General features: G+C 50.2%; 2 protein-coding genes across 8 annotated transcripts in view; both read left to right on the plus strand.

Moving 5' to 3' along the window:
- The window catches only part of ZNF76 (zinc finger protein 76), a 31,731-nt gene extending 29,223 nt beyond the window's left edge, over positions 1-2,508 (plus strand). For 4 of the 6 annotated variants that reach the window (XM_060162644.1, XM_060162643.1, XM_060162647.1 and 1 more), the window contains 3 exons: positions 263-427; positions 969-1,082; positions 1,634-2,508. In XM_060162644.1, the coding sequence (XP_060018627.1) occupies positions 263-427; positions 969-1,082; positions 1,634-1,738 (384 nt within the window). In that variant the 3' untranslated portion in view covers positions 1,739-2,508. Of the gene's footprint in view, positions 1-262; positions 441-968; positions 1,083-1,633 lie in introns of all 6 variants that reach the window. The other 2 variants (XR_009542924.1, XM_060162646.1) reach the window with 2 other exon arrangements.
- Positions 2,509-4,233: 1,725 nt separating this feature from the next.
- DEF6 (DEF6 guanine nucleotide exchange factor) lies at positions 4,234-26,209 on the plus strand. Of its 2 annotated transcripts, none has more exons than XM_060162648.1 (11): positions 4,234-4,383; positions 15,583-15,723; positions 16,373-16,558; positions 18,560-18,796; positions 18,886-19,032; positions 22,259-22,367; positions 22,534-22,853; positions 23,933-24,099; positions 24,220-24,418; positions 25,372-25,462; positions 25,633-26,209. In XM_060162648.1, the coding sequence occupies exons 1-11, from the start codon at positions 4,288-4,290 to the stop codon at positions 25,854-25,856; spliced, it is 1,917 nt and encodes a 638-aa protein (XP_060018631.1). In that variant the 5' UTR covers positions 4,234-4,287; the 3' UTR covers positions 25,857-26,209. The 2 variants fall into 2 exon arrangements, with proteins under 2 accessions (XP_060018631.1, XP_060018632.1); XM_060162649.1 differs by having other exon boundaries at positions 22,555-22,853.
- Positions 26,210-27,101: the final 892 nt, after the last annotated feature.

Consider the following 27,101-nt stretch of genomic DNA (forward strand, 5'->3'; position numbering starts at 1 on the left):
CCTGAATTGCATGGAACAGAGCCCTGAGGCAAAGTGGTGATAAATAGGTGTGGTCAGCAGAATTCTTCCAGTGTAGCCTCTCTTTGCATCCTAGGGCCTGTTTTACTTGCTTGTCCTGACTCCCTCCGCCCTGTGACAAGAAGCTAATCTTCTAGCTTACCAATAAGTGAACCTGCTCTGGGAGAGCAGATTCATCTGCCTAGGGGCTTTCAGACAGCCCTCCCCTCCACTCCCAGCTCATCTTCTTCCTTGCTGTTGGCAGGTCAGCCTGTCACCAGAAGACCTGCAGGCACTGGGCAGTGCCATCAGTATGGTGACCCAGCGCGGCAGTACCACCCTCACCATCCCTAGTCATGATGATGACCTTGCCACATCTGGCACACACACAGTCACCATGGTCAGCGCCGATGGCACCCAGACGCAGCCCGTATGGCCAGGCGGTTTGCTTGGGGTTTCTTGTTCTCTTGTCCTTCCTTTCTGTGGGATGAGCCCTAAAGTGCAGGCTTAATTAGTCAAGCCTTCATACGAGGACCAAGATTCCCACACATAAAGGGTCTTCCCTACATCTTCTCTGGGTCATCAGCAACTCTTGTTGAAAAGCATTGCACTGGGAGTCAAGAGACAGTTTCTAAATCTGTTTACCCCTAATTTGCTCTGCTGCCATAGGCAAGTTACTTTTCCGTGAACCTTAGTCCATCTTCAAATGAGGGGATTAGATTATCTCTGGGAGCTTTTACAGTCTGTCCTTCTGTGATTCAAAATTCCTAAATTAAGTTGGCTGTAAATTAAAGTAAAATACAACCCCACTTAGCTCTGAGCCCCAAGCTAATTAATTAATCTGACCCGTAATGGTTTTATTCATTTCCTTCTGGGTTGTTCCCAGCCACCTTGCTTGGAGGGATTTTTTGGATTGGGGATTGGGAGAGTAATGTAGGTGTGTTGGAAAACCTCATTCTTCTATATTTCAGGTCACAATCATTACCTCTGGGACTGTGGTGGCTGAGGACTCCAGTGTAGCATCTCTTCATCATCAACAGGTGGCGCTGTTAGCCACAGCCAATGGAACTCACATTGCGGTGCAGGTGAGTTGAGGTCTGGTAGGATACTGTGGCCACAGAAAGGAACTAGAAGGGAAGGGGAACTAGAGGGAGGTCTTGAAGAGGACAGCATTTGGCTCAAAAAGAGCCCATTTCAGAGGACAAATCCCTTTCTGCCTGCATCCACACACCTGTCTCAGGCTCTTTCTTGACTGAGTCAGGGTAGGGAGCCCCTTCTGACCTTCAGGATAACTTCGATGGCAGTCTCCCTGGTGGTCTAAACCCTTCATGTCTTCGTGTCCCTGTTTCTTCATCTGGAAAATAAGGAGGCTGAAGTAGATGATGACTCCAATCAGTCATTCCCCTTCTGTGAGCAGACTGCCCTGTCTGACCCTGGACCATTCCACGGCTCCTCACCATGCCTAGCCTAATAGGACTCTATGAGTGAACTTCCTGTTCCTTGGGGCCCTACTAAGTTCTCAGTTGTTTGGCACTGGGTGGGTGGAGATTCAAAAAAGTAGGCCTCATATACTACCACTGGAATCTAGGAAGGAGGGTCTCACTCTCTCCTTCCTTCTCCTCCCCCTTCTCCACAGCTGGAGGAGCAGCAGACCTTAGAGGAGGCCATCAGCGTAGCCACTGCTGCCATGCAGCAAGGGACTGTGACCCTGGAGACCACAGATTCGGAGAGCGGCTGCTGAGCCCGAGAGGGCTGGGTCTCACACCATGTTGGAAGAGGTGCCATGCCGTACAGGCATCCTTGCCTCCAAGGGCCCAGGCTGTGGCTGACATGTGGAAGGTGGCCACACAGGTCTCTAGGGCAAGAAGGCAGCAGGAAAATGGCCTGAAGGGCACAGGGATCCTGCCCAAGAGAAGGGCCAAGCAGCTGGAATCGGGGGAGTGTGTCATCCTCAGGAGCTAAGGAGGACAAGCTTGATCAGCAGGCTGCCCTGGGGTGTCCTCCCCCCAAAATCAGCTGAGCACCCTCTCCTCTCTCTAGAAAACACCCTTCCCGCCCTTGGTCCACTCCCCTTCTCAGGTGGCAACTGGGGCTGCTCTTGGGACTGGTCCTCTGCTCCAACTGGTCACTGCCCACTAGGGAAGAAGGCAGACAGCCCTTCAGCCCAGTAGGGGCAGCTTGGGTCCAGCACTGCCCCTCCCAGCAATAACCACCTCCCCAGAGGCCAGCCGAGATGTCTGGCCACTTGGCAGCAGGGACTTTCTGCCACCGCAGTCAGAATTGCTCAGGGGCTTGTGGCTGGAGAAAAGGTGCCCAGCCCCACCCCTACCCCCAGCTGCTCCCCAACCTCTCTGTGGCAGAGAGGCAGGGAGCAGCCTTGTACATACTGGGGATTGGGTGTAATTGGTTTTATTTTTTTTAATTCCATTTTGATAATTTTTTTTCCTGCTCTGGATGGTGGTGGCAAACGGGTGAATGAGTATTTAATAAAAGTTTCAAGTTTCCACCTGGGTCCCTCCCTCCTCCTCCCTTCTTTCAGCTTCGGGCCCTGGTGGCAGGGCTGGTCAAATCAGGCTCTTGGCCCTGTATCCCGGGCACAAACCTCACTCAGCCTCTGTGCCCGGCTGGTAGGCCTGCCCTCCCAGAGGCACAGGGGGAAGGAAGCCCTGGTATGAGAGAAGCCCTGAGGAGCTGCCGGTGGCTTCCTGCCCACAGCTGAGCAAGTAGGCTCCCGGTAGCCAAGCAAGACCAGTGTGAGCACTGCTTCCAGGCTCCGGTTGGGTCTCAGGCCTCAAGATGGGTGGGCTGGAGGAACTCTGTTTTCTCTACCTTACCTTGTGTTATGTCATCAGAACCCCACCACACACAGCACACAGTCCACTGCTCCAAGCGGGCAAAGCCCCATGGGGGGGGGGGTGCCTTTGCCAAGGTACCCAGGGTCTCTGATGCCTCTGCTGCCTGGTGCTCAAGTCCTAGCTTTGGTACCCAGCTCTGGGGGTACCCACCTAGGTGTCTGGGGCCATGGAATTCCAAAGCCACAGTCAGACCCCACTGAAAAGTACATGGTAGGACCAGCCCAGCCCTGGTGGGAAGAAAGGGATGCAGGGAAAGGGACTTGATGGAAAGAGCTCTTGGGTTTGACCCCTCCTGCATGGGAGCATTGCAGGGATTGCAGGTGCCGCTTTTCCTCTCTCCACTGTCATGGATGTGCCCCACCCTCTCCCCCAACGCAGACATCCTCTCCGAGGATGCCTAGCAAGGTCTTTTACTCTTGGGCCACCAGCTCCTTGGAAGCAGGGGGAGCTGGGACATGCCCCCAGGGAGGGGTGTCTCGATTGCCCGAGCAGGCTCCGTCAACGTCCAGGGCCACTGTTCGTGGCAGGAATATGCCCCAGCCCTCACAGGTATTGGATCTAAAGAAACGGAAGCACTGATGTGGAAGGCCCCAAATCGCCAGCCTCCTGCTCCCAGGCACCCCTGAAGCTGGACCCCACCATGAGCCTCACCCCCATGAGCTTCAGAATCTCTAGGTCAGGGCCAGTGGGGCCCCAGAGTGGGCAATGCTCGGGGTGCCTTTTAGAACCAAAGCCTAGGGGATGGGGAGGCAGCCGATCATGTGCCAAGTCCTCCTGACCTGGAGCGGTGCCCTGGCCCAGCTCCTCCTCCAAGTTTGTATTGTTGCCTTTTGTTTTCTTCCACCTGGGAGGAGCCCTACCACCACGGTAATGTTAGATGGTCCTAAAAGAAATGCTTTATCCACTGCCTACTCTGTGCTTTACATCCATTCTCAGACCTCTTTACAATCTATGAGGTGAGTATTTCTCCTGCTTTACCAATGAGAAACTGCTCAAGGAGGTTAAGTTATTTATCCAAAGCCTCCTACCTGGTAAGTGTGGAATTGGTACAGGACCTGCCCCCTTTTATCTGACTCCAAAGTCGGGATGGGCTTGCTTTTCCCTCATCAAGCTGCCTCTGGGAGCCCAGAAGGCTCCAGGAGGCTCTGGGGCTGAGGAGGCCTCTAGAGGGCCTCACACCCAGGGAACCAGGCTGATCAGAGTTGGAGCTCTAGCTCCCCAGGGCTTGGACCCCAGTTCCCATGCGGGGAGTGGTGCCGCTGAGCACTGCAAGAGCAACAGGCTGGGTCCTGCCAGTGTGGGGAGCCCGCGAGAGCAGGCAGGTGGAGCTGTTGCTCTGCACCACGGCCCTTCTGCGGTCTCTGCAGCCGTTTGCATTTCCTGAAACCGGATCTTGGTGTCAGAGCCGCCCCTGGGCCGGGCGGGCGCCTCAGCCATGGCCCTGCGCAAGGAGCTGCTTAAGTCCGTCTGGTACGCTTTCACCGCGCTGGATGTGGAGAAGAGCGGCAAGGTCTCCAAGTCCCAGCTCAAGGTGAGGGGCACCTGGGGCGCGGGGGAGGCCGGCAGACACGTCTCATCAGCCCCTGCTGCCTGAAGCTAGACTTGAACCCTGTGCTCCTCCTGGGGCACCCAGCTAGCCAGGGACCCAGGAGGGGTGGGAGGGCCCGTGCTGGGGAACTGGGGCAACATGGCCTAGTGGATGCTGCTGCCCCCTGTCCAGAGGCCCCAGTGAGGTGTGTGCAGGGGCATCGCCCAGAGCCCTGGCCCCCAACTCTCGGGAGAGTAGAGGTGCCATCATGGGGTTCTGAGGGCCACAGGCCAAGCTGCATCCCAGACTCCGTGTGACGGGCACACGTCTCCCCAGAGTCAAGCTCGGGCACACACCCTACTCCTTCCTGCCGCTTCCTCCTGGCTTTGAAGAGAGACAGTTAGCTAGTGCTTGTCAGTCACTTCCTCTCGGAGCTGAGAGAGAGGGTTCAAGAGCCTCTCGCAGTCTCAAACCAGGCCAGCTCAGTCATCCTTCGCAGGAGAGCAGCTCCCCTGGACCTTGCCTACCAGGTGGGACAGAGGTGGGAAGGGGCAAGGACTGAAGACCCCATTATACTGCTGCCTGGCTCACCACCCCCTTCACACCGTACACGCCAGGTTGAGAAACTTACCTTAGACCCTGAGAACTCGAGTAGGGAAGGGGTGGAATCTGAGCCCAGGAAGAGCCCCATCAGTGATTGCTCTGAAATTCATGCTTGGTCCTAGATAATTCCTGGGGGGCCGAAAAGTTTATCGCCTTCTTTCCTGTAGCCCCGCGTTAGTGCTGCCTTCACCCTAGTTAGTGGGGAAGAAACAAGGCCCTAGGCCATTGGAGCCAGGGAACGCGGGGAGTCAGGAGCAGGGTGGGCGTCAGCCCTCTGGGATCCGCCTTAGGGATTCATTCATTCACTCTACAAATATTTACTGAGCACCAGCTACGTGCCTGGCATGAGGCTAGGCCATAGTATCCTGGCATCTCCCCTGCCACCCACCCCCCACAGAGGAGGAGTGCAGTCTCAAGGAAACCTCCATTCTAATTGATCGAGCTAGGAGGTGCCTGGAAACCTGGGAGAGACGGATAGGACAGGTTAGGCATTGTACCCCACCCCTATTCCATCCCCCTACTTTTGAACTTGGACACGATGAACTTGGATGTCCCAAACTGGTCCTATCCCATAATCGACCCCTTAGCCAGACTTGTGAGCATCCAGTAAGTGACTCTTGGCTCCCCCAGGAAGGAGAGTCCACTACCACTCTTGATCATCTGAGAGAATCTCCCAACAGACAGGTTCTTCCTTACGTTCTACTTAAATTGTCTTATTGCAGGTTATGTAATCTAGTGAGGTTTTCAGTATAGACAGAGGAAAAGCAGATCATCCAAAATCTGTCCTTGTGGAAACTCCATGTCCTACATCCACCTCCCACTCTGCCCCTTTAACATCTTTCAGGAACAATCCCAACCTCCATGGTTTGTTGTCTCCAAGGTTCCATTTTCTACCACTCCATTACCTGTGGCCCTATGACACCTCCAGACTCTCTAAGCCTCTCATACATGGAAGATACAGCACTCCATGGCTCTCCGGTTCCTGGGCCAATCAGGCAGTAAGCCTTCTTAGTTTGAGCCTCTGTCTTGGCCTCTAACTGGGTGGATGCCTGTTCCCCACCCCCACAGGTTGAGTATTTGCAAGGAAGATCGCCTGGGGAGCTTGCATACTTGAACCATCTGCTGTCTTTGTACCGTCGCAGCTCACATTGAGCCCACTGCCAGCAGCCTCTGTGGTCCCACAGGATCAATGGTAGATTTCAGCCCACTTGACAGAAAACTTGTCCACTCTGGGAATCTGAGCTAGCAGTGGGAGCCTCAGGCCCAGCGGCCGGTGGGGCATAAATGGTAGGGCCCATGTCAGGAGAGGAAGATAAGGAAGGCAATTCTCCCTCAAGCCCATAGTGCTAGATACTGGAATGGGAGGAAGTAGTGATAGTGTTGGGGGTGGGGATGCCGGAAAGGCAAAAGAGCAATAGAGAAGTGGCCAGAAGGCAGAGGAAGAAGCAAATGAGACACAGACCTGCAGGGCAGGGCACACTCCTTCCACTGGAAGACTTGGTGAGAAGGGAAGAGATCTTGGGGTTAGCCCGTCCTTGCTAAAACTGCCTCTGGCCTTGGCGTCCTCAGTTGGGAAGAGGCAGGAGACCCGCACCAGCCCAGAGCAGGCTGTGTCTGTCTGCAGCAGTCACCACTTCTCCCCTGATGTGTTGGTAGAAAGGCTGCCACCTGCTGTCCTGGGCAAAGCCGTGATGAGGCCAGAAGGAGGAGGAACAGCAAGTGCTCTGAGAAGTACCCCAAGGAGTCAGGATTGTTTTCTCTGAAGAAGAGAAGGCTTGCGGGAGAGATGAAATGAGTTTTCTTCTCTGAATTCTTTCTTTCTTTTTTTTTTTTTTTTTTACGCGGGCCTCTCACTGCTGTGGCCTCTCCCGTTGCGGAGCACAGGCTCCGGACACGCAGCCTCAGCGGCCATGGCTCACGGGCCCAGCCGCTCTGCGGCAGGTGGGATCTTCCTGGACCGGGGCACGAACCCACGTCCCCTGCATCGGCAGGCGGACTCTCAACCACTGCGCCACCAGGGAAGCCCCTTCTCTGAATTCTTATAGAAAGTACAATAGCCTTTGTCCAGGTGGGTTGAGAAAAATAAAAATAGATCAGTAAGAATGGCACTTCTGCCCAGAACGGAGTTAGGTTGAACACAAAGTTTCTCAGGACTGTGAGCTTTGGCAGGGTCCTCAGGATCTCCCTCTTTAAAGAGCTTTAGGAGTGAGTTCCCATCCTGACAGTGGGCTGCAGGGAGGCGAGCCTTGGGAATGATGGGTTTCCTAACGGCCATACCATCTTCCCTCTGGGAGCAGCTTTGGCTTTAGGCTTCATGGATGATCAGCTAAGAATTTGGCTTCCTCACTCCCTGACTGCCAGGGCTGGGGAGAGGGGCCTGAGATTGGGCGCATGGTTGGAGCAGTGTGTCTCAGTGGGGATCCTAGGAGGCTCACCACTTCCCCTTGACAGACAGGAGCAGGGGGAAGGCAGGGAGGGTGAACTAGGGCCTTCCCTACTTGGCTCTGTCAGGTCTCCCAGAGCCTCTCATTGGCACTCGGGGCAGTCCTGGGGCCCAGGGAGGGTCTCTTGCCCACCAAGAGCCTCTGAGCTTCGGGCTGTGTCTCCTCTGGAGAGGGACAACCACCTTCTCCTCGGTAGAGAAGAAGTTAATAACAACTCCAGTCTCAGAATCTGATGAATGGGGTCTTCAGCTTTGCCCCGACCCCTGCCTGCTGTTGGTCTCCTCAGTCTACAGTGTGGAGGAAGGGGAGGATGATTCAATGATGTGCAGAGCACTTGACTCAGAGCCATATAAGCTGAGGCCTATATTGCTCCCCAGTAGGGTGACCTTAGGCAAGTCACTGCCCATCTCTGAACCTCTGGTTTCTCATCTGTAAAGCCTGAGGGCTGAACTGGGGATCACCACGCTCTCTGGCTAGCCTCCGAAAATAAATTTTAACAAAGTACCTCAAATAGGTGAAATTGATCCTTGATGCAGCTTCTCCTCTCCCTTTTCTGAGCCTCTGTCTTTCCTTTGATGCTGACAGCCAACCCCTCCAAGCCCCTTCTTGCTCTCAGCAGGCACACAGCTAATCCAGAGATTCCCATCTTTTAAAATTCCTGGTGCTACTCCCTCATGATAGTTTTGCTTTAGTACCCCACTGGTTGAGAAAAATACATTCAGTGACTCTTAAAAAGGATCTATATATTTTAAAAGAATTACTTAGCACCTAGCTACGTTTAAAGACTATAGGCCATCTAAACGAGAGAGAGAGAGAGAGGAGAGAGAGAGAGAGGAGAGAGAGAGAGAAAGAAAGAGAAAAGAAAGAAAGAAAGAAAGAAAGGAAGAAAGAAAGAAAAAGGAAGAAAGGAAGGAAGGGAGGGGGGAGGGAGGGAGAAAGACTAAGGCCAGCTAGGAGAAAGAAATTAGTCATTCTTTTTGTAGTTAGTGCTTGGTACTTTTATGGATTCCCATACCCTCTGTATCTGCGTCAACTCCTGAAGTCTGCGAACTACAGGACCATGGGCCTGGCGCCCATTGCATTGCTGCACTGGAGCTTTTAGGAAACTCCCAAGCCCCCAGGGGAGAACCACACCCCCAACATGCCTCCAGAGGAAACAGTGAATAAATGAAGCCTCTTAAAGGTCAATGGCTGCCAACCCAGAGGTCAGGGGCTGCTTGGGTGGGTGGGGAAGACAGAGAATCCTCTCTGGGGGAGCCCAAATGGCAGCTTGTGAAAACTACAGACACCTGGACCCCACCCCGGAAACTCTGAGTCAGTAGGTCTGGGCGGGCCCCAGCAGATTTCAGTTTCAACCAGCTCCCCAGGTGATTCTGATGCTTAACCTGAGCCAATGTAGCAGAGATCTAGCTAGGGCTTTAGAATCAGTCTTTGAGCAAGAGGACACTCCACCTCTCTGAGCCTTGGTTTCCTCCTCTGTAAAAGGAGGAGAATGAGAGCCCTGCCTCCAGGGCTAAGGATTGATTGAAATCGGCAGGTGAGTTCCGCAAGCCAGCCTCCACTCCTGCCATTTCCTTTCCAGCATGACCTTCCTCTGGTCACACTCTCTCCCCACCCCCGGCCCTTACCCGCACCCAGGCACAGGAAGCCTGGCAGTCTGAGGTCGGCTGAGCTCTCTGGGGAGAGGCCCTGAGCCCTGAGTGTCTAGAGCCTTTAATTCCTCTTTGTCCTGACACCTGATGGCTAACAGGGTCGGAGCCTCTCTGCCCTGGTCTCCTCAGATTCCCCTGGCAAAATGTCCAGGTGAGGAAGGTCTTAGAGGAGAGCGTGGGCCAGTGAACCAAAGAGAGGAACAGCTCAGATAACTGTATGCTGCTGGGTGGCAGGTTCTATCCTGGGGTGGGAGGGAATTTGTACATCATCTCCTTGAACTCCATTTTTAGAAATGTGAAAACTGAGCCCCAGCGAGGTTCATGTGCTCAGAGAGATTCAGTCCACGTCCGTCTGACTTTTGTATTTTTCCTGCTTCTCCCCCTGAAGCACTTAGGTTCATTCAGTAGATATTTACTGAGTATCCATTATATGCCAGGTCCAGTGATACAGCAGTGAGTAAAACAGACAAAAAAACGCACGCTTGTGTTGCTAACGTTCTAGTCAGAGAACACAGATGATAAAATAAGTGATACATGACATGGAGGAAAATAAAGCAGAAGATATCCCTATCCTTACTGTGGGGGGTAGAGGGGATAGGATTACAGATTTAAGTAAGGTGGTCAGAGAAGCCCTCCCTGAGAAGGTGACACCTAAGTAAAGATCAGAAGGAGGAGAGGGTGTGAGCCACGACCTGGGCGAAGAATGTTTCTGGTTGAAGGAATATCAAGGGCCAAGGCCCTGAGGCAAGAGTGTGCCTGGTGTGCTTGAGGAATGCAAAGGGGCCAGAGGGGCTGGAGAGAAGTGAGCAAGAGGGATGAGGTCAGAGAAGGTACAGAGTAAAATCTCTGGAAAGACTCTGAGATTTTACTCTGAGAACCTTGGGAAACCACTGCAGCATTTAAGTTAGACTTGAGGAGTTAGTCAAAAACATTGATTAACACAATGTGGGGGACACTGTGTTGAGCTCTGGAGTCAGGGTTGAGATTAGAGTCTTTGCTGCCCTCAAGGAATGTAGAACACCCAGAAATGCTCACACCAACAGGGAACAGCAAAAGAACATTATCACAGAGCAACTTAATAGCAGGGTACATTAATAACAGTGGTTAATGGCACCCTTTGTCTTTTAATCTCTATAGTTTAAAAATGTTGCCATGAAAACAATATATGCTCCTGGTTCCGAAGAATATAATTTTAAAGAAGTTGAAATTTACTAGAAAAGTAAAACATGTTTTACTGGTTAAAAAAATTGAAAGACAAAAATAGTGTTAAAGAATGTGAAATTGCCTCCCCTCCCTGGGGAAGAGTGGTAGGGTGATAGCTGTTAACAGTTTGCTGAGTCTTCTAAATTTTTTCTATGTACAAATAAACTTATTAGGTTGAACTATATGAAATTGCTGATGTTTGATTGTTTTGACCTACTAAAATAGCAGTTTAATATGGTTCAGCATAATCTTTGCACACATATTATTTTACAAATATTTCATTCTACAGCTTGCTTTTTTCCACCTGCCAGTATAGTATGCATATCTTTCCATGTCTGTTCATACAAATATAATAATAAAAATAGCTCACAACTTTTATTAAGCAATTTCTATTATTGCACTATGTACCCGGTGCTGTGCTAAGCTCTTCATTCTAAAACACCCTGTGGAGCAGGCGCCTTTTTTTCCTCAAAGAGGAGGAGACTAAGGTCTTGGAGAAGTTAAATCACCTGCCCATAAGTACACATGTGGCAGAAGTTAAATTTTCAACCACACACAGGTCTATGACTTGGTGTACCTGTCCCCTCTTTTTTTTTTTTTTTTTTTTTTTTTTTTTGCGGTACGCGGGCCTCTCACTGTTGTGGCCTCTCCCGTTGCGGAGCACAGGCTCTGGACGCACAGGCTCAGCGGCCATGGCTCACGGGCCTAGCCACTCCGCGGCATGTGGGATCTTCCCGGACCGGGTCACAAACCCGTGTCCCCTGCATCGGCAGGCAGACTCTCAACCACTGTGCCACCAGGGAAGCCCACCTGTCCTCTCTTGAAGGAGCCTTGGGCTGTCTACAGTGCCTCATTTATTCTCCGTTTCTTTCTTCTTTCTTTCTTTCTTTCTTTCTTTCTTTCTTTCTTTCTTTCTTTCTTTCTTTCTTTCTTTCTTTCTTTCTTTTTCTTTCTTTCTTTTTTTCTTTCTTTCTTTCTTTCTTTTTCTTTCTTTCTTTTTTTCTTTCTTTCTTTCTTTCTTTCTTTTTCTTTCTTTCTTTCTTTTTCTTTCTTTCTTTTTTCTTTCTTTCTTCCTTCCTTCCTTTCTTTCTTCCTTCCTACCTTCCTTCCTTTCTTTCCTTCCTTTCTTTCTCTCTTCCTTTCTTCCTCCCTTCCCTCCTTCCTACCTTCCTTCCTTTCTTCTTTCCTTCTTTCCTTCATTTCTTTCTCTCTTCCTTTCTTCCTTTCTTCCCTCCCTCCCTTCCTCCCTCCCTCCCTCCCTTCCTTCCTTCCTTCCTTCCTTTCACCATGCCGCGGCTTTCGAGATCTTAGTTCCAGGACCAGGAATCAGCCCGTGCCCCCCGCAGTGGAAGCGCAGAGCCCCAACCACTGGACTGCCAGGGAAGTTCCCAATGCCTTTTATTCTAAACTATGCTTCAGTGAGCATTCTTGTACAGGTAACTGTTCTCTTGAGCATCTATAGGTTAGATGATTAGAATTGCTGGGGTCATGCCCAATTTTATTTTTGATACAGTCTTGCCCTCCAGAAAGACTACCAATTCACATCTCAACAGTGGGGCATTTGAGTTCCCATTTCTCCACAACCTCCTCAATACTTGATAGTATCAGTCTTTTGCATCTTTGCTAATTTGTTAGGTAAAAAATTGCACTTTCTATATGAGAAGGGAACTTATATTTGTTCTGTGCAGAGCTAACTCTCTCACTCTCTCTCTATATATATCTCACTCCATCCTCACGGCCCCTATACGTGGTGGGTATTATCCCCTGTTTCACTGACAATGATACTGAGGCTCAGGGGGTGAAGGAGTTTATCCAAGGCCTCATAACTAGAAAGTGAAGGTTCCTGGCCTTCCATATCCCCCCGCACGCTTCACTGGAGTGTAGCCATTTGGCTGGGCTATGCAGGAAGCTTCCTCAAAGAGGTGCTTTAGGAGGCTTGAAGAAAGATAAAGACATGGGTAATTTGAAAAGAGGCCAGGAGGCAACAGGTAGAAATATGTGAAACTCTTAGAATAATACCTATCTCTTCAGAAGTGGGTATTTGACTTGTGTTGGTCACCCTGGATTCTAAGTGCTAAGCATGGAGTGGTGGCACCTCTTAGAGTATGGACTGGTATCCTATGACCACGGATGTATTAATCATGTATTCTCTGCATATAGGTGGTAGAAACCAAGCTCAAAATAACTTAAAAGAGATGTTATAGATTGACTCACATAACCAACAAAACTCCAAGCATAGTATTGGCTTCAGACATGGCTGGATCTAGGTCCTCAAATGATGACTCTTTATACCTTGACTCTGCTTTTCTTCACTGATAGCTTTATTCTTAAGCAGGTACTTCCCACACAGGGACAAAAATGTCAGCTACCTCTATCTTCTAACAGCTTAACTCTTTCCATGTATACCCATGGGAAAGAGTACACCTCTTCTCCACTAGAGGAAGCAAAAATCCCAGGGATGATTCTCATTGGCCTAGATTTGGTCATGTGCATCCTTGAACCAAACACCACGACTCCAATGTGCCCACCTCTGCAGCCAGGTAGGGTAGGGGTGCAAATGGCCAATACCACAGATATTGAAAATGGGGGAGAGTTACTTCTCAAAGGAAAATCAAGGCTCCATTACCAAAATAAGGGAGGGGGGCAGAGTTCATCAGGAAGAAACTTCAGATGTCCTTTAGAGCAAGAGTAGGCAAAACCAAAGATGGCACATGAGCTAATTTGAAGATCATGGGAATGAGCGTTGGGGTGGGGATCAGAGATGGCTGTCCAGAGGGAAAGGAGGGAAAAGAGATACACCAATCCCCTTGCTGGGCCCCCCCTACTTCCCACTTTGCTGAGTTGAACCTGAGGCCCAGGAGAACATTAGGAAGAAGTCTCAAACCCTTCTACCCCTCCTCTCACAAAAGAGAATAAAGAAATGAAGACTTGGTATACACGCCATCTCTAGGATGTTGCCAGCTTCTGCCTCAGAGGAGCTGATTCCAAGGTGGACTGCTGGTGGTGGAAGCAGCCCTTAAATACAGCATTTATTGACTGCCTTTGGTGTGCAGAAGAGGACATAGGTGCTGTGAGACATAAAGATGAACATAGACCTGGCCTCCAGAGTTCACTATATAGTTGGGGAATGAGGCTCAGGGTCAATATATATATATTTTTTGTTGTTATAAATTTATTTATTTATTTTTGGTTGCATTGGGTCTTCATTGCTGCGCGCGGGCTTTCTGTAGTTGTGGCAAGCGGGGGCTGCTCTTTGTTGCAGTGTGCAGGCGTTGCATTGCGGTGGCTTCTCTTGTTGTGGAGCACAGGCTCTAGGTGTGCAAGCTTCAGTTGTTATGGCTCGTGGGCTCTAGAGCACAGGCTCAGTAGTTGTGGCTCATGGGCTTAGTTGCTCCACAGCATGTGGGATCTTCCTGGACCAGGGCGCGAACCCATGTCCCCTGCATTGGCAGGTGGATTCTTAACCACTGCTCCATCAGGGAAGCCCCAGGGTCAATATTTTAATGGGGAAGCAGCCTTCAGAGCCGGGAACAACCAGTTGCAACCTCAACTCTGCCAGTTACTCTTAACCTGTCCAAGCCTCAGCATCTTCATCTGAAAAACAGAGATAATAATGTCTGTATATCATGGTTGCCGAGATTAGACGTGGGGTATAGAAAGCACCTCATACAGTGACTGGCACATACTAGGTGACAATTTTTAATCATTCACGCTGTCTGTAATAAGTGCTATAACAGAATTACCCCAAGACAATTTTATCTTTTTGCTGATCTCCTCGTTCAAGCTTCAACATCTTTGTTCTAATATCCTGGGTTTGTTAACCAACCCATTTCCCCTCTGTACTGTCATGGCCACCATCCCTTTTAGCCTTGTCCTCCACATCCCACAGACCATTTTCCGTGGCCCTTCTTTGCTCCCTCTCCAGCTCCCTTCCATCTTTAGAAGGGCAGTGACTGGAACTGCACATGCCCTTCCTGGAGCAGACACACTGGACTCTAGGCACACAGCAGCCTGAGTCTTTGATGGTAGATGTCAGGCTTCTGCCCTTGAGCCTTGGGATCTGCAGAGCTGGATTTGGATCCTAGGCTCTTGCTCAGTGTGGGTCCTTGGGCAAGTTACTGGGTCGGTTGAGCCTCGGCGTCCTTGTCTGCAGAAAGGGCACATACCTGCCTGACGAAGTGGCAAAGAGCATGGCCGCCTTGGTTTGAATCCCAGCTCTGCCAGCCCTGTGCCCTTGGGTGAGTTACTTAATGTCTCAGAGCCTAGGGTTTTTTTTCATCTGTGAAATGAGGATATAAACACTTGTTATGTGGGTTAAGTGAAGTATATGTAAAGTGCTGAGCACAGTGCTTGGTGCATAGCAAGTGTACAAGTTTTAGTTTTTTGGATTTTATTGAGGTATAATGTACATTTTAATTTCAGGTTTACAACGTAATGATCATATATATATATATATATATATATATATATATATATATATATATAGTGAAATGATCACCACAGTGAGTCTAGTTAACATCTGTCACCATACATGGTTACACAAAATTTTTTTTCTTGTGATGAGAATTTTTAAGACCTACTCTCTTAGCTACTTTCAAAGATGCAATACAATATTGTTAATTATAGTTACCATGCTATATATTATATCTCCCCAGGACTTTTTTTTCAATATTTATTTATTGTATTCATTTATTTAGCTGCGCCGGGTGTTAGTTGCTGCACGCGGGATTTTCGTTGTGGCATGCAGGATCTTTAGTTGCGGCATGCAGGCTCTTTTAGTTGCAGCATGCGGGATCTAGTTCCCTGACCAGGGATCGAACCCGTGCCCCCTTCATTGGGAGCTCAGAGTCTTAACCACTGGACCACCAGGGAAGTCCCCTCATGACTTACCCAAAGTTTGTACCTTTTGAGCACCTTCACACATTTCACCTCCCCGCTCCACACCTCTTGCAACAGTCTGTTCTCTGTATCTGTGAACACCTTTTTTTCCCTTTTTAAAAAATTCTACATATAAGTGAGATCGTATGGTATTTGTCTTTCTCTATCAGACTTATTTCACTTAACATAATGCCCTCAAGGTCCATCCGTGTTGTCGCAAATGGCAAGATTTCATTCCTTTTTTAATGACTGAATAACATTCCATTGTGTCTATATATACAGAAGCTTTAGTTATGATTGAATTGAATAATGTATGCAGAAGACTCAGCCAGAATGGGGGTGGGGACAAGTGAGGAGGTGGGAGCCGCCCTTTGGCCCAGTTTTGGTTGGGGTTCAGGAAGGCAAACTGCCCTCTGTCTCAGGTGCTGTCCCACAACCTGTACACCGTCCTGCACATCCCTCACGACCCTGTGGCCCTGGAGGAGCACTTCCGAGATGATGACGATGGCCCTGTGTCCAGCCAGGGGTACATGCCCTACCTCAACAAGTACATTCTGGACAAGGTGGGGCCCCTCTAACCTCTCCCCACTTCCCAACCTGACCAGCACCCTAATACATTGCCACCCCAACTCCTCTCCCTATGAACCCCATTTCTGTCCCCTCTGTCCACCCCTGCTCTCCCATCTCCATCCTTCACCTCCCAGCCACTTGCGCCCTCCTGGCTCCCCTTAACTCACTCTCAAGCTTCCTCCTCTCTATCCTAGCCTCCACCTTTCCCACGACCTTCCACCCCATCCCTGCCTAGCTTCCAGCTGTAACTTTTACAAAAGGCTCTCCAGTTTCCCCCAAGTGCTGTCCCCCCTGCTTCTCCCAGCTGTCACTGTCTTCTCAGGTTCTCCTTGACTGTCCACTCCCTCCTGGGCTTCCCCTTCTTTCTCCCTGGGCTGAGGGACCTGAGTTTCTCTGTGTGCAGGGGACTTGGGGGCAGTGGTTGTGAGGGAGTGGTGGCAGTAGCAGGGCTGGGGGCTGGGGTCAGGCTGGTTGGTCAGCTAGTTACCTGATCATCAGTCAGGGACTCCTCAAGTTAGAGCCCCAACATGGCAGTGTGGGGAGCAGGGGAATAGATGACCCTAAGAAGCCAGCTGGAGCCTAGTTGGGTGGTAGAGCAGGGACGGGGCAGCCTTCTCAGCTGACTTGCCGGCCTGGTGGCAGGTGGAGGAGGGGGCTTTCGTTAAGGAGCACTTTGATGAGCTGTGCTGGACCCTCACGGCCAAGAAGAACTATCAGGTGGATAGCAACGGGAACAGCATGCTCTCCAATCAGGATGCCTTCCGCCTCTGGTGCCTCTTCAACTTCCTGTCTGAGGACAAGTACCCTCTGATCATGGTTCCTGATGAGGTAAGCCCCAGGGACTTTATCACTTGGGGACAGACCTTAGCAGAACCATGAAGGAGGCCAAATTGCCTCCATACTTTCCCACATCCCCTTTCTTCTTTACCTCCCCACCCTGGGACCTGTTCACACCCATCTGTCTCCAGATGCTTAGAAGTGTCCATATCAGAACAATTATGCCTTCTCCCAGGAGGTCAAAAACTACACTTCCTTCAAGGCTCTGCTAGCCCTCACAGTAGGAAAATGATCTGCAAATTCTATTTACACAGAGGTGTGAATGCCTGATACATGACTGGGCATTTAAAAATGAGAACATTTAAAATCAAATGGCAGGATTTTAGGCACTGTGGCAACCTGAGAAGGATGCTATTATTAGGGGAATAGAGACCTTCCTGGGACATCTCTCCAGTCACTCCAAGTGTGCAACCAAGTCTGCCCCTGGTTTCAGACTTTCTCTTCCCATCTTCTACAATATAGGGGAGAGCCTGGGCAGACTCACCTCAGGGCCCCAGAGAAGGCATCCTGGGAGTAGAGGCCTAGAATCTAGCCTCTACCTCCTTAACTCATGGGTGAAGCCAGGGCAGATGCCCCCCCTTTTCCAGTCACCCTGCACCCTCCCTCTACTCCCCCTCCTCTCTCCCCTGTCCATTCAGCCTTCTCCTGACCCTTTAGCCCTTTTGGTGGTTGCGAAGATACCAGGGCGAATTTAGGTCTTTAGAGTAGGGTACGTGGGGGAGAGATCCACCGTATTTACAAGAAGTCCTGGCACATCTAACTGCGCTCGGATTCGTGCCCTTGCTTCTGTTGAAGAGTGAGGGGTGTCCCGCCCCACTCCCAGCAGAGACCCAGTAGCCCCCAGAGTGAAAGTCCTGCAGAGAGTTTCCCAAGGAGCTGCTGGGGCAGTCGAGGGACATGTGTCTATCTATACAGACACCTGGCTGGCTGGGCATCTTTGTCAGACTCCTGCCAGTCAGGACGAGGTGGCCTCTCAGAGGTCAGAAAGCTGCTTGCTACTGTGATCAACATGCAGTGTGAACAAACTGCAGCAGGAGGTACCCCAACCACCACTTCCTGTTCCTCTGTAACAGGTTTCCTGTCCCTGCTCTGCTTACTCCACCTCCAATCCCCTTGCCCTCCCATAGGGGAAGGATCCCTAAGGTTGGGGCTTGGGGCTTGGAATAAGGACTCATGGGATGCGGATCTGAATTGAGTTCTTGCTGCTACCAACTTGCTGTATGATTCAGAGCAAGTCACTTCCACCCCCCCCACTTTTTTTTTTTTGAAAGGAATTCCTTTATTTTTTATTATCATTTTTTATTTATTTATTTTATTTTTTATTTTTGGCTGTGTTGTTGGGTCTTCGTTTCTGCACAAGGGCTTTCTCCAGTTGCGGCAAGCGGGGGCCACTCTTCATCGCAGTGCGCAGGCCTCTCAATATCGCGGCCTCTCTTGTTGCAGAGCACAGGCTCCAGACGCGCAGACTCAGTAGTTTTGGCTCATGGGCCTAGTTGCTCTGCGGCATGTGGGATCCTCCCAGACCAGGGCTCGAACCCGTGTCCCCTGCATTGGCAAGCAGACTCTCAACCACTGCGCCACCAGGGAAGGCCCCCTTCCCCTTTGAGCCTCAGTTTTGTCATCTGCAAAGTGAGGGTATTGGATGAGAGGGCCCTTGTTCCCCTGTTGACATTTTCTATGACTTGCTGTCTCGGCCTGGCCCCTGGCCTCCTCAGCTCCCACCTCACCCTGCCCTTAATTCAAGGCAGGAAGGAGTGGGACTGGAGCTTGGGGAGGGGATGCCTGAATTGAAGTTGGGCCTCCAGGATTCCCTCCTAAATCTCTACTCAGGTGTCCTCCAGCGTTTAGTTGTTTTGTCCTCTGACCCTACCCCACCGTCCTGTCCCTGGTCACTTCTGCCCAGGCCCCGGGCGCCTGATGGAAGCGCCCCCTGGTGTTGGCACCAGCGCCACAGCCTGCTGCAGCCACCAAGCCTTCCCTCCCCTGCTCCAGGTGGAATACCTGCTGAAGAAGGTGCTCAGCAGCATGAGCTTGGAGGTGGGCTTGGGTGAGCTGGAGGAGCTGCTGGCCCAGGAGGCCCAGGCAGCCCAGAGCACCAGCGGGCTCAGCGTCTGGCAGTTCCTGGAGCTCTTCAACTCAGGCCGCTGTCTGCGAGGCGTGGGGCGAGACACCCTCAGCATGGCCATCCACGAGGTCTACCAGGAACTCATCCAAGACGTCCTGAAGCAGGTCAGGCCAGGCTGGGAACTAGGGGAGGACCCCGAGGAGGGTGAAGGTGGGGGGGGCAGTGATGCCTCTGACTTTGCTCTGGCTGGCAGGGCTACCTGTGGAAGCGAGGGCACCTGAGGAGGAACTGGGCAGAACGCTGGTTCCAGCTGCAGCCCAGCTGCCTCTGCTATTTCGGGAGTGAAGAGTGCAAGGAGAAAAGGGGTACAATCCTGCTGGATGCGCAGTGCTGCGTGGAGGTGAGGGGGACAGTTGAGGGGGTAAAGCACATCTCAAGGCTCAGAGGGGCTCCAGTGCAGTGTGAAGGCAAGAGGGTCAGGAGGAGGGTAAATGGGAAAAGCCACAGTGACAAATTCCCGCTTAGATGAGTGCAACCCAAATACAGCTGACCCTTGAACAACACAAGTTGGAACTTATATGTGAATTTTTTTCAATAAATACATTCAGGAGTACAGCCAGCACCATCAGCAGTTGGTTGAATTTGCAGATGTGGAACCAGGATACTGAGGGCTGACTTTAAAGTTATATGTGGATTTTTGACTGGGCAGAGGTTTGGCACCCCTAACCCCTGCATTGTTCAAGGGTCAGTTGCCTGGGTACTGGGTACCTCAAGGCTATTCTCAGCCATGGCAGCAATTTTTTTTTTTCTTTTAGAAAAGTAACACACTTTATTTTTTCTTCCAGTTTTATTGAGCTATAATTGACATACAGCACTGTATAAGCTTAAGGTGTACAGCATAATGATTTGACTTACATACATCATAAAGTGATAAGCACATAAGTTTAGTGAATATCCCTCATCTCATTTAGATACAAAATTAAATAGAAAAAAATTATCTTGTGATGAGAACTCTTAGGATTTATTCTCTCAGCAACTTTCCTATATAACATACAGCAGTGTTAATTTATCATGTTGTACGTTACATCCCTAGTACTTATATCTTATATCTGGAAGTTTGCACCTTTTTTCTTTTTTAAAATTTATTTTATTTATTTTTTGGCTGCGTTGGGTCTTCATTGCTGCGCGCAGGCTTTCTCTAGTTGCGGCAAGCGGGGGCTACTCTTCGTTGTGGTGCACGGGCTTCTCATTGCAGTGGCTTCTCTTGTTGTGGAGCACAGGCTCTAGGGCGTGTGGACTTCAGTACTTGTGGCACACAGGCTCAGTAGTTGTGGCTCGCAGGCTCTAGAGCGCAGGCTCAGTAGTTGTGGCGCATGGGCTTAGTTGCTCCACGGCATGTGGGATCTTCCCGGACCAGGGCTCAAACCCGTGTCTCCTGCATTGGCAGGCGGATTCTTAACCACTGTGCCACCAGGGAAGCCCTGGAAGTTTGTGCCTTTTGATGACCTTCCCTCCTTCCCTCTATCCCCGCAACAACCTCCCTCCCCACCTCTGGTAACCACAAATCTGATCTCTTTTTCTATGGATTTGTTTGTTTTTGAAGTATAATTGACCTACAATACTGTGTTAGTTCCTGTTACACAATGTAATGGTTCGGTATTTCTATATATTTCAAACTGACCTCCACAATAGGTCTAGTTATGATAGGTCACCATACAAAGATAACTATGTAATCATAGTTATTGACTATATTCCCCACACTATTCATTTTACACCCATGACTCACTTATTTTGCAACTGGAAATTTGTACCTCTTAATCTTCCTCAACTTCTTCCTTCCTCTCACTACGCCCCCTACCCTCTGGCAAACACACCTGTTTGTTCTCTGTATCTATAACTCTGTTTATGTTTTGTTATGTTTGTTTATTTGTTTTGTCTGTTTTAGATTCCATATGTCAGCACTTTTTTTAAAAAAAACCAAACTGCAAATCAAATACTAAAGTCATTGGTGAATAATGTGGACTTTGCTAAAGATTTCAGAGGAGCGGCTTATGTCTCACTCTACCCAGCAAAACTTTCTAAAATTCCTCTGAAGTTCTTTCTCCTTCACCCAAATTCCATTCCCTTTGGCAACTCTATACCTCCCTATTCTTTCTCCCTTCCCATCCCTTTTCCTCCCTTGACTCTGTCCATTATTTTAGAGGCTTAAAACAACAATTTTAAAAACTGTAGTGAAAAAAATATACATAACATGAAATTTGCCATTTTAACCATTTTGTGTTACAATTCAGTAGCATTAAGTACATTCACATGTAACCATCCCAATTATCTATTTCCAAAACTTTTTTATCATCCCAAACAGAAACTCTGTACCCATTAAGCAATAACTCATCCGTCCTTCCCTCCAGCCCCTGGTAACCTCTATTCTGCTTTCTATCTCCATGAATTTGCCTGTTCTAGGTGCCTCATATAAGTGGAATCATATAATATTTGTCCTTTTATGTCTGGCTTCTTTCACTTAGCATCATGTTCTCAAGCATGTTGTGGCATGAATCAGGACTTCATTCCTTTTTATGGCTGAATAATATTCCATTGTAAGGATATACCACATTTTGTTTATCCATTCTTTGATGGATATTGGGTTGTTTCCATCTTTTTGCTATTGTGAATAATGCTATTATGAACATCCAGGTACAAGTTTCTGGGTGGATATATTTTTTTTCTCAGGGTACATACCTAGGAGTAGAGTTGTTGAACCATACATTAATTCTATGTTTAATTTTTGAGGAACAGCCAGACTTTTCTACAGTGGCTGCACCATCTTCCATTCTTACCGGCAGTGTATGAAAGTTCCAATGTATCACCAACACTTTTTATTTTACCTTAAAAAATGTTATTATTATAGTCATCCTAGGCTCTATCCATTTTTGTCACATAGGGAAACAGCTGTCATTGTGGAAACAGCCCAGATCTAGGCAGAAATCCAGCTCCACCACTAATAGGCAGTGTGAATTGGGCAAGTTCCTGGACCTCTTAGAGCCTCAGTTTCTTTCTCTGTAAAGTGGAGCTAATAATCCATGCCTGGTACAGACTCTAGAACACATGAAGCTCAGTAGGTGATAGCTATTATTTTCCACTAAAATGTAAGCTTAGGGAAGGCAGGGATTTGGTCTGTTAGGCACATCTCAGTATCCCAAATGCCCAGAGCAATGAGTGGCACTCAGTAGACACTACAAAATATCTGTGGAATGAATGAATGGAGAACTTTCTCAACAGGCAGGGCTTTGTGGAAATGAACGGTCTCGATAGTGAGGACCCTGTCATGGGAGATGTTCCAGCGTGATCTGCATAAACACTGAGTGATCCCTCTGCGCTAGGCCCCATGGAGAGATACCAAGAGAACAGTCCCACCTTCAAAGAGCAAAGGATACGGAGCTGTGGGCACACAAGTATCCCCATAACTAACCTTCAAACCGGGCCACGCAGGCTCCTGTCAGAGTGGGAGGGGTGCCCGGGGAGGATGGTCAGCCAGCGGGGGTAGGGGCTGGAGCTGCAGCACCCCTGGGGCAGGTGTGGCCCTGACTCCAGTGAAGCCAGCCTGTCTGGGACCGTCCACCCTCTCCCAGGTGCTGCCCGACCGAGAAGGGAAGCGCTGCATGTTCTGTGTGAAGACTGCCTCCCGCACGTACGAGATGAGCGCCTCAGACACGCGCCAGCGCCAGGAATGGACGGCTGGTGAGTGCTCGCTGGGTGGCCTGGACCTGACTGGCCCTCAGTCGCCTCACCTGTGAAAGGGTGTGACAGCACTTTGCCCAGCGGGAGGCTGGGCACGGGACACGGGCAACTCCTAAGGCCCCTTTCTGGCGGTGGGTCACCTCGAGGCTGCCCTGCCCCCGGCCAGCCCCTCCCGCTCCCTCCGCAGCCATCCAGACAGCGATCCGGCTGCAGGCCGAGGGGAAGATGTCGCTGCACAAGGACCTGAAGCAGAAGCGGCGCGAGCAGCGGGAGCAGCGGGAGAGGCGCCGGGCGGCCAAGGAGGAGGAGGTGCTGCGGCTGCAGCAGCTACAGGAGGAGAAGGAGCGGAAGCTGCAGGAGCTGGAGCTGCTGCAGGAGGCGCAGCGGCAGGCCGAGCGCCTGCTGCAGGAAGAGGAGGAGCGGCGCCGCAGCCAGCACCGCGAGCTGCAACAGGCGCTCGAGGGCCAGCTGCGCGAGGCTGAGCAGGTGGGGCAGCACAGCGCAGGAGGCGGTGGGCTGAGGGGTGTGGTGCGGTCAGGCCTGGGAGCTGAGCACTGGGGGCGGGGCCTGGGGCGGACCCTTGGTCGAGGGCGGAGCCACGCATTGAGGAATGCAAGTGGAGGCGGGGCTTGTCTTGAGGGGTTTTGGGAACAGAGCCTGTGGGCTTGAAGGATGGGTATGGGACGGGGACTGTGCCAGGAACAGGGCCTGTGGGATAAGGAACCTGGCCGAGGGATGGCTTGAGAGGAGAGATGGTAAGGGGGCGGGGCCTGAGCCTACGAAATGGGAGGGTCGGACCTGAGTGCTAGGTGTAGAGTGGGACCTGGCTCAGAAACCTTGGCTGGGGGCGGGACTTGGACAGAGGAGCTGCTAAAGACGGTGTGAGTGGGGATGAGTTTGGACCAAGGCTGGACTAGGTTGGACTAGACTTGATCTGAGTTTATAATGAAACCATTTTGGGGAATGCAGGATGGGAGGAAGGCAGGATGAATGTGGAGGTGGACTAAGCGTGTAGAGGCAATTAGATTTAGGATTTAAGAGATCTAGATCTGGAGTCAGACACTGTGGATTCAATCCCAGCTCTGCCTCTTAGGAACCGTGTGATCCCAGGCAAGTTACTCAGCCTTTCTGTGCCTCAGTTACCTGTGACATGTTGATGCCAATAGAACTTGGCTTATAGAGGTATGGAAAGGAGGATCAATTAAGGAAACACTTTGAGTTATAATTGTTATAACAATTATAATTATTGTCATTCCCTTCCAAGCACTACCCTAATTATAATTATAAAACGTTATATTATAACGTATAATAATAACTATTAAGGCTGGTGCTAAAAAGGGGATGACTTGAGCCCCTTTCCCCCATGTAGTTCACTGACCATTATCTGAATTAGTCAGGCTTGCAGAGGGGATCAGATCAGGAAACGCTGACATGAAGGAACTCCCCAGACCCTCACCCAGAGATAAGTAGTTGGGCTGGCCTAGCAAAGCCCTGGGGAAAGGAGCAGCATACCTGCTGCCTCTCTCCCCCATGCCCCCATTGACCTGGCTCAATTTCCCGAGCAGGCAAGGGCCTCCATGCAGGCTGAGATGGAGCTGAAGAAGGAGGAGGCTGCCCGGCAGCGGCAGCGCATCGAGGAGCTAGAGGAGATGCAGCAGAGGCTTCAGGAGGCCCTGCAACTGGAGGTGAAAGCTCGGCAAGACGAGGAGGCCGTGCGCCTAGCCCAGACCAGGTAGAACTGAGGGGCCCCTTCTGCTTCCCCTCCCTGACTTCCCGACCCCAACCCCGCCCCACTTGCCGAGCACCTGCGAGGTGCCTTGGCTCTGGAGGTGACACAGTGGATGCCTGGCAGACTGCTGGAGGAGGAGGAGGAGAAATTGAAGCAGCTGCTGCAGCTGAAGGAGGAGCAGGAGCGCTATATTGAGCGAGCACAGCAGGAGAAGCAGGAACTGCAGCAGGAGATGGCCCTGCAGAGCCGCTCCCTGCAGCAGGCCCAGCAGCAATTGGAGGAGGTGCGACAGAACCGGCAGAGAGCCGACGAAGATGTGGAGGTGAGGCCTGGGGTGGAGCAGTTTGGAGGCTGCCAGGTGAACGAGGGTGAGCGTGTTAACGCACAGGCTCTGGAACCTTCCCTCAAGCTCTATCCCTCAGGCTCCATCATTGCCTGGCCGTGTGACCTCTGACAAGTTGCCTAACCTCTCTGAGTTCCAAGTCCCTTATCTGAGAAAGGAGACTGATAATAGCATTGCTATGAAGATTAAATGAGATAACACGTGAAATTAAGTATGTAGTAAGCACTGAAGAAACCTTAGCTATGACTTTTATCATTGTTATTAATCTGGGCAAAAATTTTTCCTCCTACTCTTCCAGCCCCTACTTTGCTGTCCCTGTACTTTGGCTCCATTCTTTGGAGCCTGAATCTCCATAGAAGACTTTTTTTTTTAACTTTTGATGTTTTGTTTTTATTAATATTGATTATTTTATTTTGCTTTGTTGGCCTACATGGTCATTATAAAAAATTCAAACATAGAAATAAGTATCAAAGAAAGGGAAAGTTCCTCTATGATTCCCCACCCCACAACCACTGCTAATGGCTGAGTGAACACTGGAGCAGACGCTTTCGCATTAGGTCTTGGGAAGGTGGTGTAATGCAGTGGTTCAGAGCTCCGTGTATGTCCCTGGGCAAGGCACTTAACCTCTTTTGAATTTGTTTGCTGTTAACTTCTGCTCTGGAAGTTAAATAAGATATTAGTACATCTTAGCTGCTTAATAAGTGGAAACTATGGTTATTTCTGACCCTTTGAGGACCTGAAATTCGACGCCAACTCATTATGAGTTGAGTTCTTAATGATTTCATAACTCTTTATGAACATACATGAGTTTTTCTGGGGAGATGATCAATAGCCTTTGTCAGATCCTAAGGGGCATGTGAACCTGAAAAGGTCAAGACTCTCTGTCTTGGAGGGTGGCTCTGACCCACTCTTCCCTGGTCCTGCCTGCACAGGCTGCACAGCGGAAGTTGCGCCAGGCCAGCACGAACGTGAAACACTGGAATGTCCAGATGAACCGGCTCATGCATCCAATAGAACCTGGAGGTGAGGAGGGTTAGACCCTGGAGCTTTCCCTGGAGCGGGGATGGAGAAGGGAGGGTGGAAGGGATACCCCCAGATCTACCGAGCCAGCACAGGACTGCAGGTCAGCGGGTTCTCCTCTCCCCCTTTGCATGCACCTTGCTCCTTCCTCATACCTGCCTTTTTTCTGCTAGACAAGCGTCCCACCACCAGCAGCTCCTTCACAGGCTTCCAGGCCCCTCAACTTGCCCGCCGTGACTCCTCCCTAAAACGCCTGACTCACCGGGGATCCCACGGCAGCAAGACCCCCTCACCCAGCAGCAGTGAGCAGCAGAAGTCCCTCAATTGTGGGGAAGAGGCGCCCATCTCAGCTTCTGCCCCTCAGGAAGATAAAGTGGACCCAGCACCAGAAAACTAACCTCTACTAGCCTCTTTACCCCAACCTCATGCCTACTAGGACCTGGCCACAGCTGGCCTGTGGGTGACACCAGCCTCTGCAGAAGAAGGAGCTACAGTCCTGGTGCCAAGGGCCCAGGCCCTCCAACCACGAAACAGTCCAGAATGGAACCTGGTTCATCTTTTTGCACCAGCCCCAGGCCCCAGACCACTGAGGCTGTCAGGGATGTTAATCCTTGAGAACTCGACCCTGTGCCTTAACCCAAAGGACTCTATGCCCTAGGCTGGGAAAGAGAGTCAACAAGCAAGCCAGGGGCCATCTGTCCCCAGACTGCCACCAAGTTGTGGAGGCACATTTCCAAATAAAATCAGCTCTTGGGATAAATTATGCATCAGGTCTATAGTCTGTCTCTTCTACCATTTTCTCTTTTCTTCCCTCAAGTCCAGTTATATGTCCCAGAAAGAGTAAGGTATAATGCAGTGGCTAGGAAAGTACACTCTGCCACTTTCCAACTGGGTGACTTTGGTCAAGCTTCTTCACCTCTCTGTGCTTCAGTTCCCATGTTGGCAAAATAGGGATAGTATAGTACCTACCTTACAGGGTTGTTCTGAGGATTAAGTGTTCAGCACGTGAGCAAGCACTATTATTGGTATCACCCCAAAGTGTTTATTGAATGTATATTCTATGCCTTGCAATTTCCCAGTTTATTTAATTCTCATGGCAATGCTGAGAGGTGGATATTATTATTCTCATTTTACATGTGTGGAAATTGAGGCTCAGAGAAGTCAGGTAACTTGCCCAAATCGTTTCAAACTTGCTTCTCTTCCCATATTGTCTGACTTACCTACCTTGTTACCTAAGACAGAGATCTGGGAATCTAGGATGACTTGCTCCCTCCCTGCCATCCCCCTCATGAAAAACCCATCATTAAATCCAGTAGATTCTCTCTCCTTCATGCTCTCATATCTACTGCTCAATCTCTATCCCCATGGCTCCTGCCAAAATTTTATCCTCCACCTGCATGCTCACCTTTGACTCCTTCTCCATCTTGCCCCATATCTAATCAGTCTCCAACTCCAACGGATTGGATTTTCTTGGTCACTCTCAAATCCACCCCCTTGGGGCCATGTCTCATGGCTACTGCCTTACTCTGGCCCTTGTCACCTCCCAATTGGACTAGAGCAGTAACCAAGTCTCCTTGCTAACCCTTCTCCCCACAGCTGCCTGGATAGGCTTTTTTTTTTTTTTTTTTTTTTTTTTTTTTGC

This window comes from Lagenorhynchus albirostris, chromosome 10 (genome assembly GCF_949774975.1).
Source record: "Lagenorhynchus albirostris chromosome 10, mLagAlb1.1, whole genome shotgun sequence".
Classification (NCBI taxonomy): domain Eukaryota; kingdom Metazoa; phylum Chordata; class Mammalia; order Artiodactyla; family Delphinidae; genus Lagenorhynchus; species Lagenorhynchus albirostris.

What these genes read in the sequence shown, in the direction of transcription:
- DEF6 (XM_060162648.1), top strand. Translation starts at nt 4,288, where the DNA reads ATGGCCCTGCGCAAGGAGCTGCTTAAGTCCGTCTGGTACGCTTTCACC. An exon ending in ACAAGTACATTCTGGACAAG is followed by an intron (nt 15,724 to 16,372) that starts GTGGGGCCCCTC and finishes GCCTGGTGGCAG; the next exon opens with GTGGAGGAGGGGGCTTTCGT. An exon ending in AGCTGCGCGAGGCTGAGCAG is followed by an intron (nt 22,854 to 23,932) that starts GTGGGGCAGCAC and finishes TTTCCCGAGCAG; the next exon opens with GCAAGGGCCTCCATGCAGGC.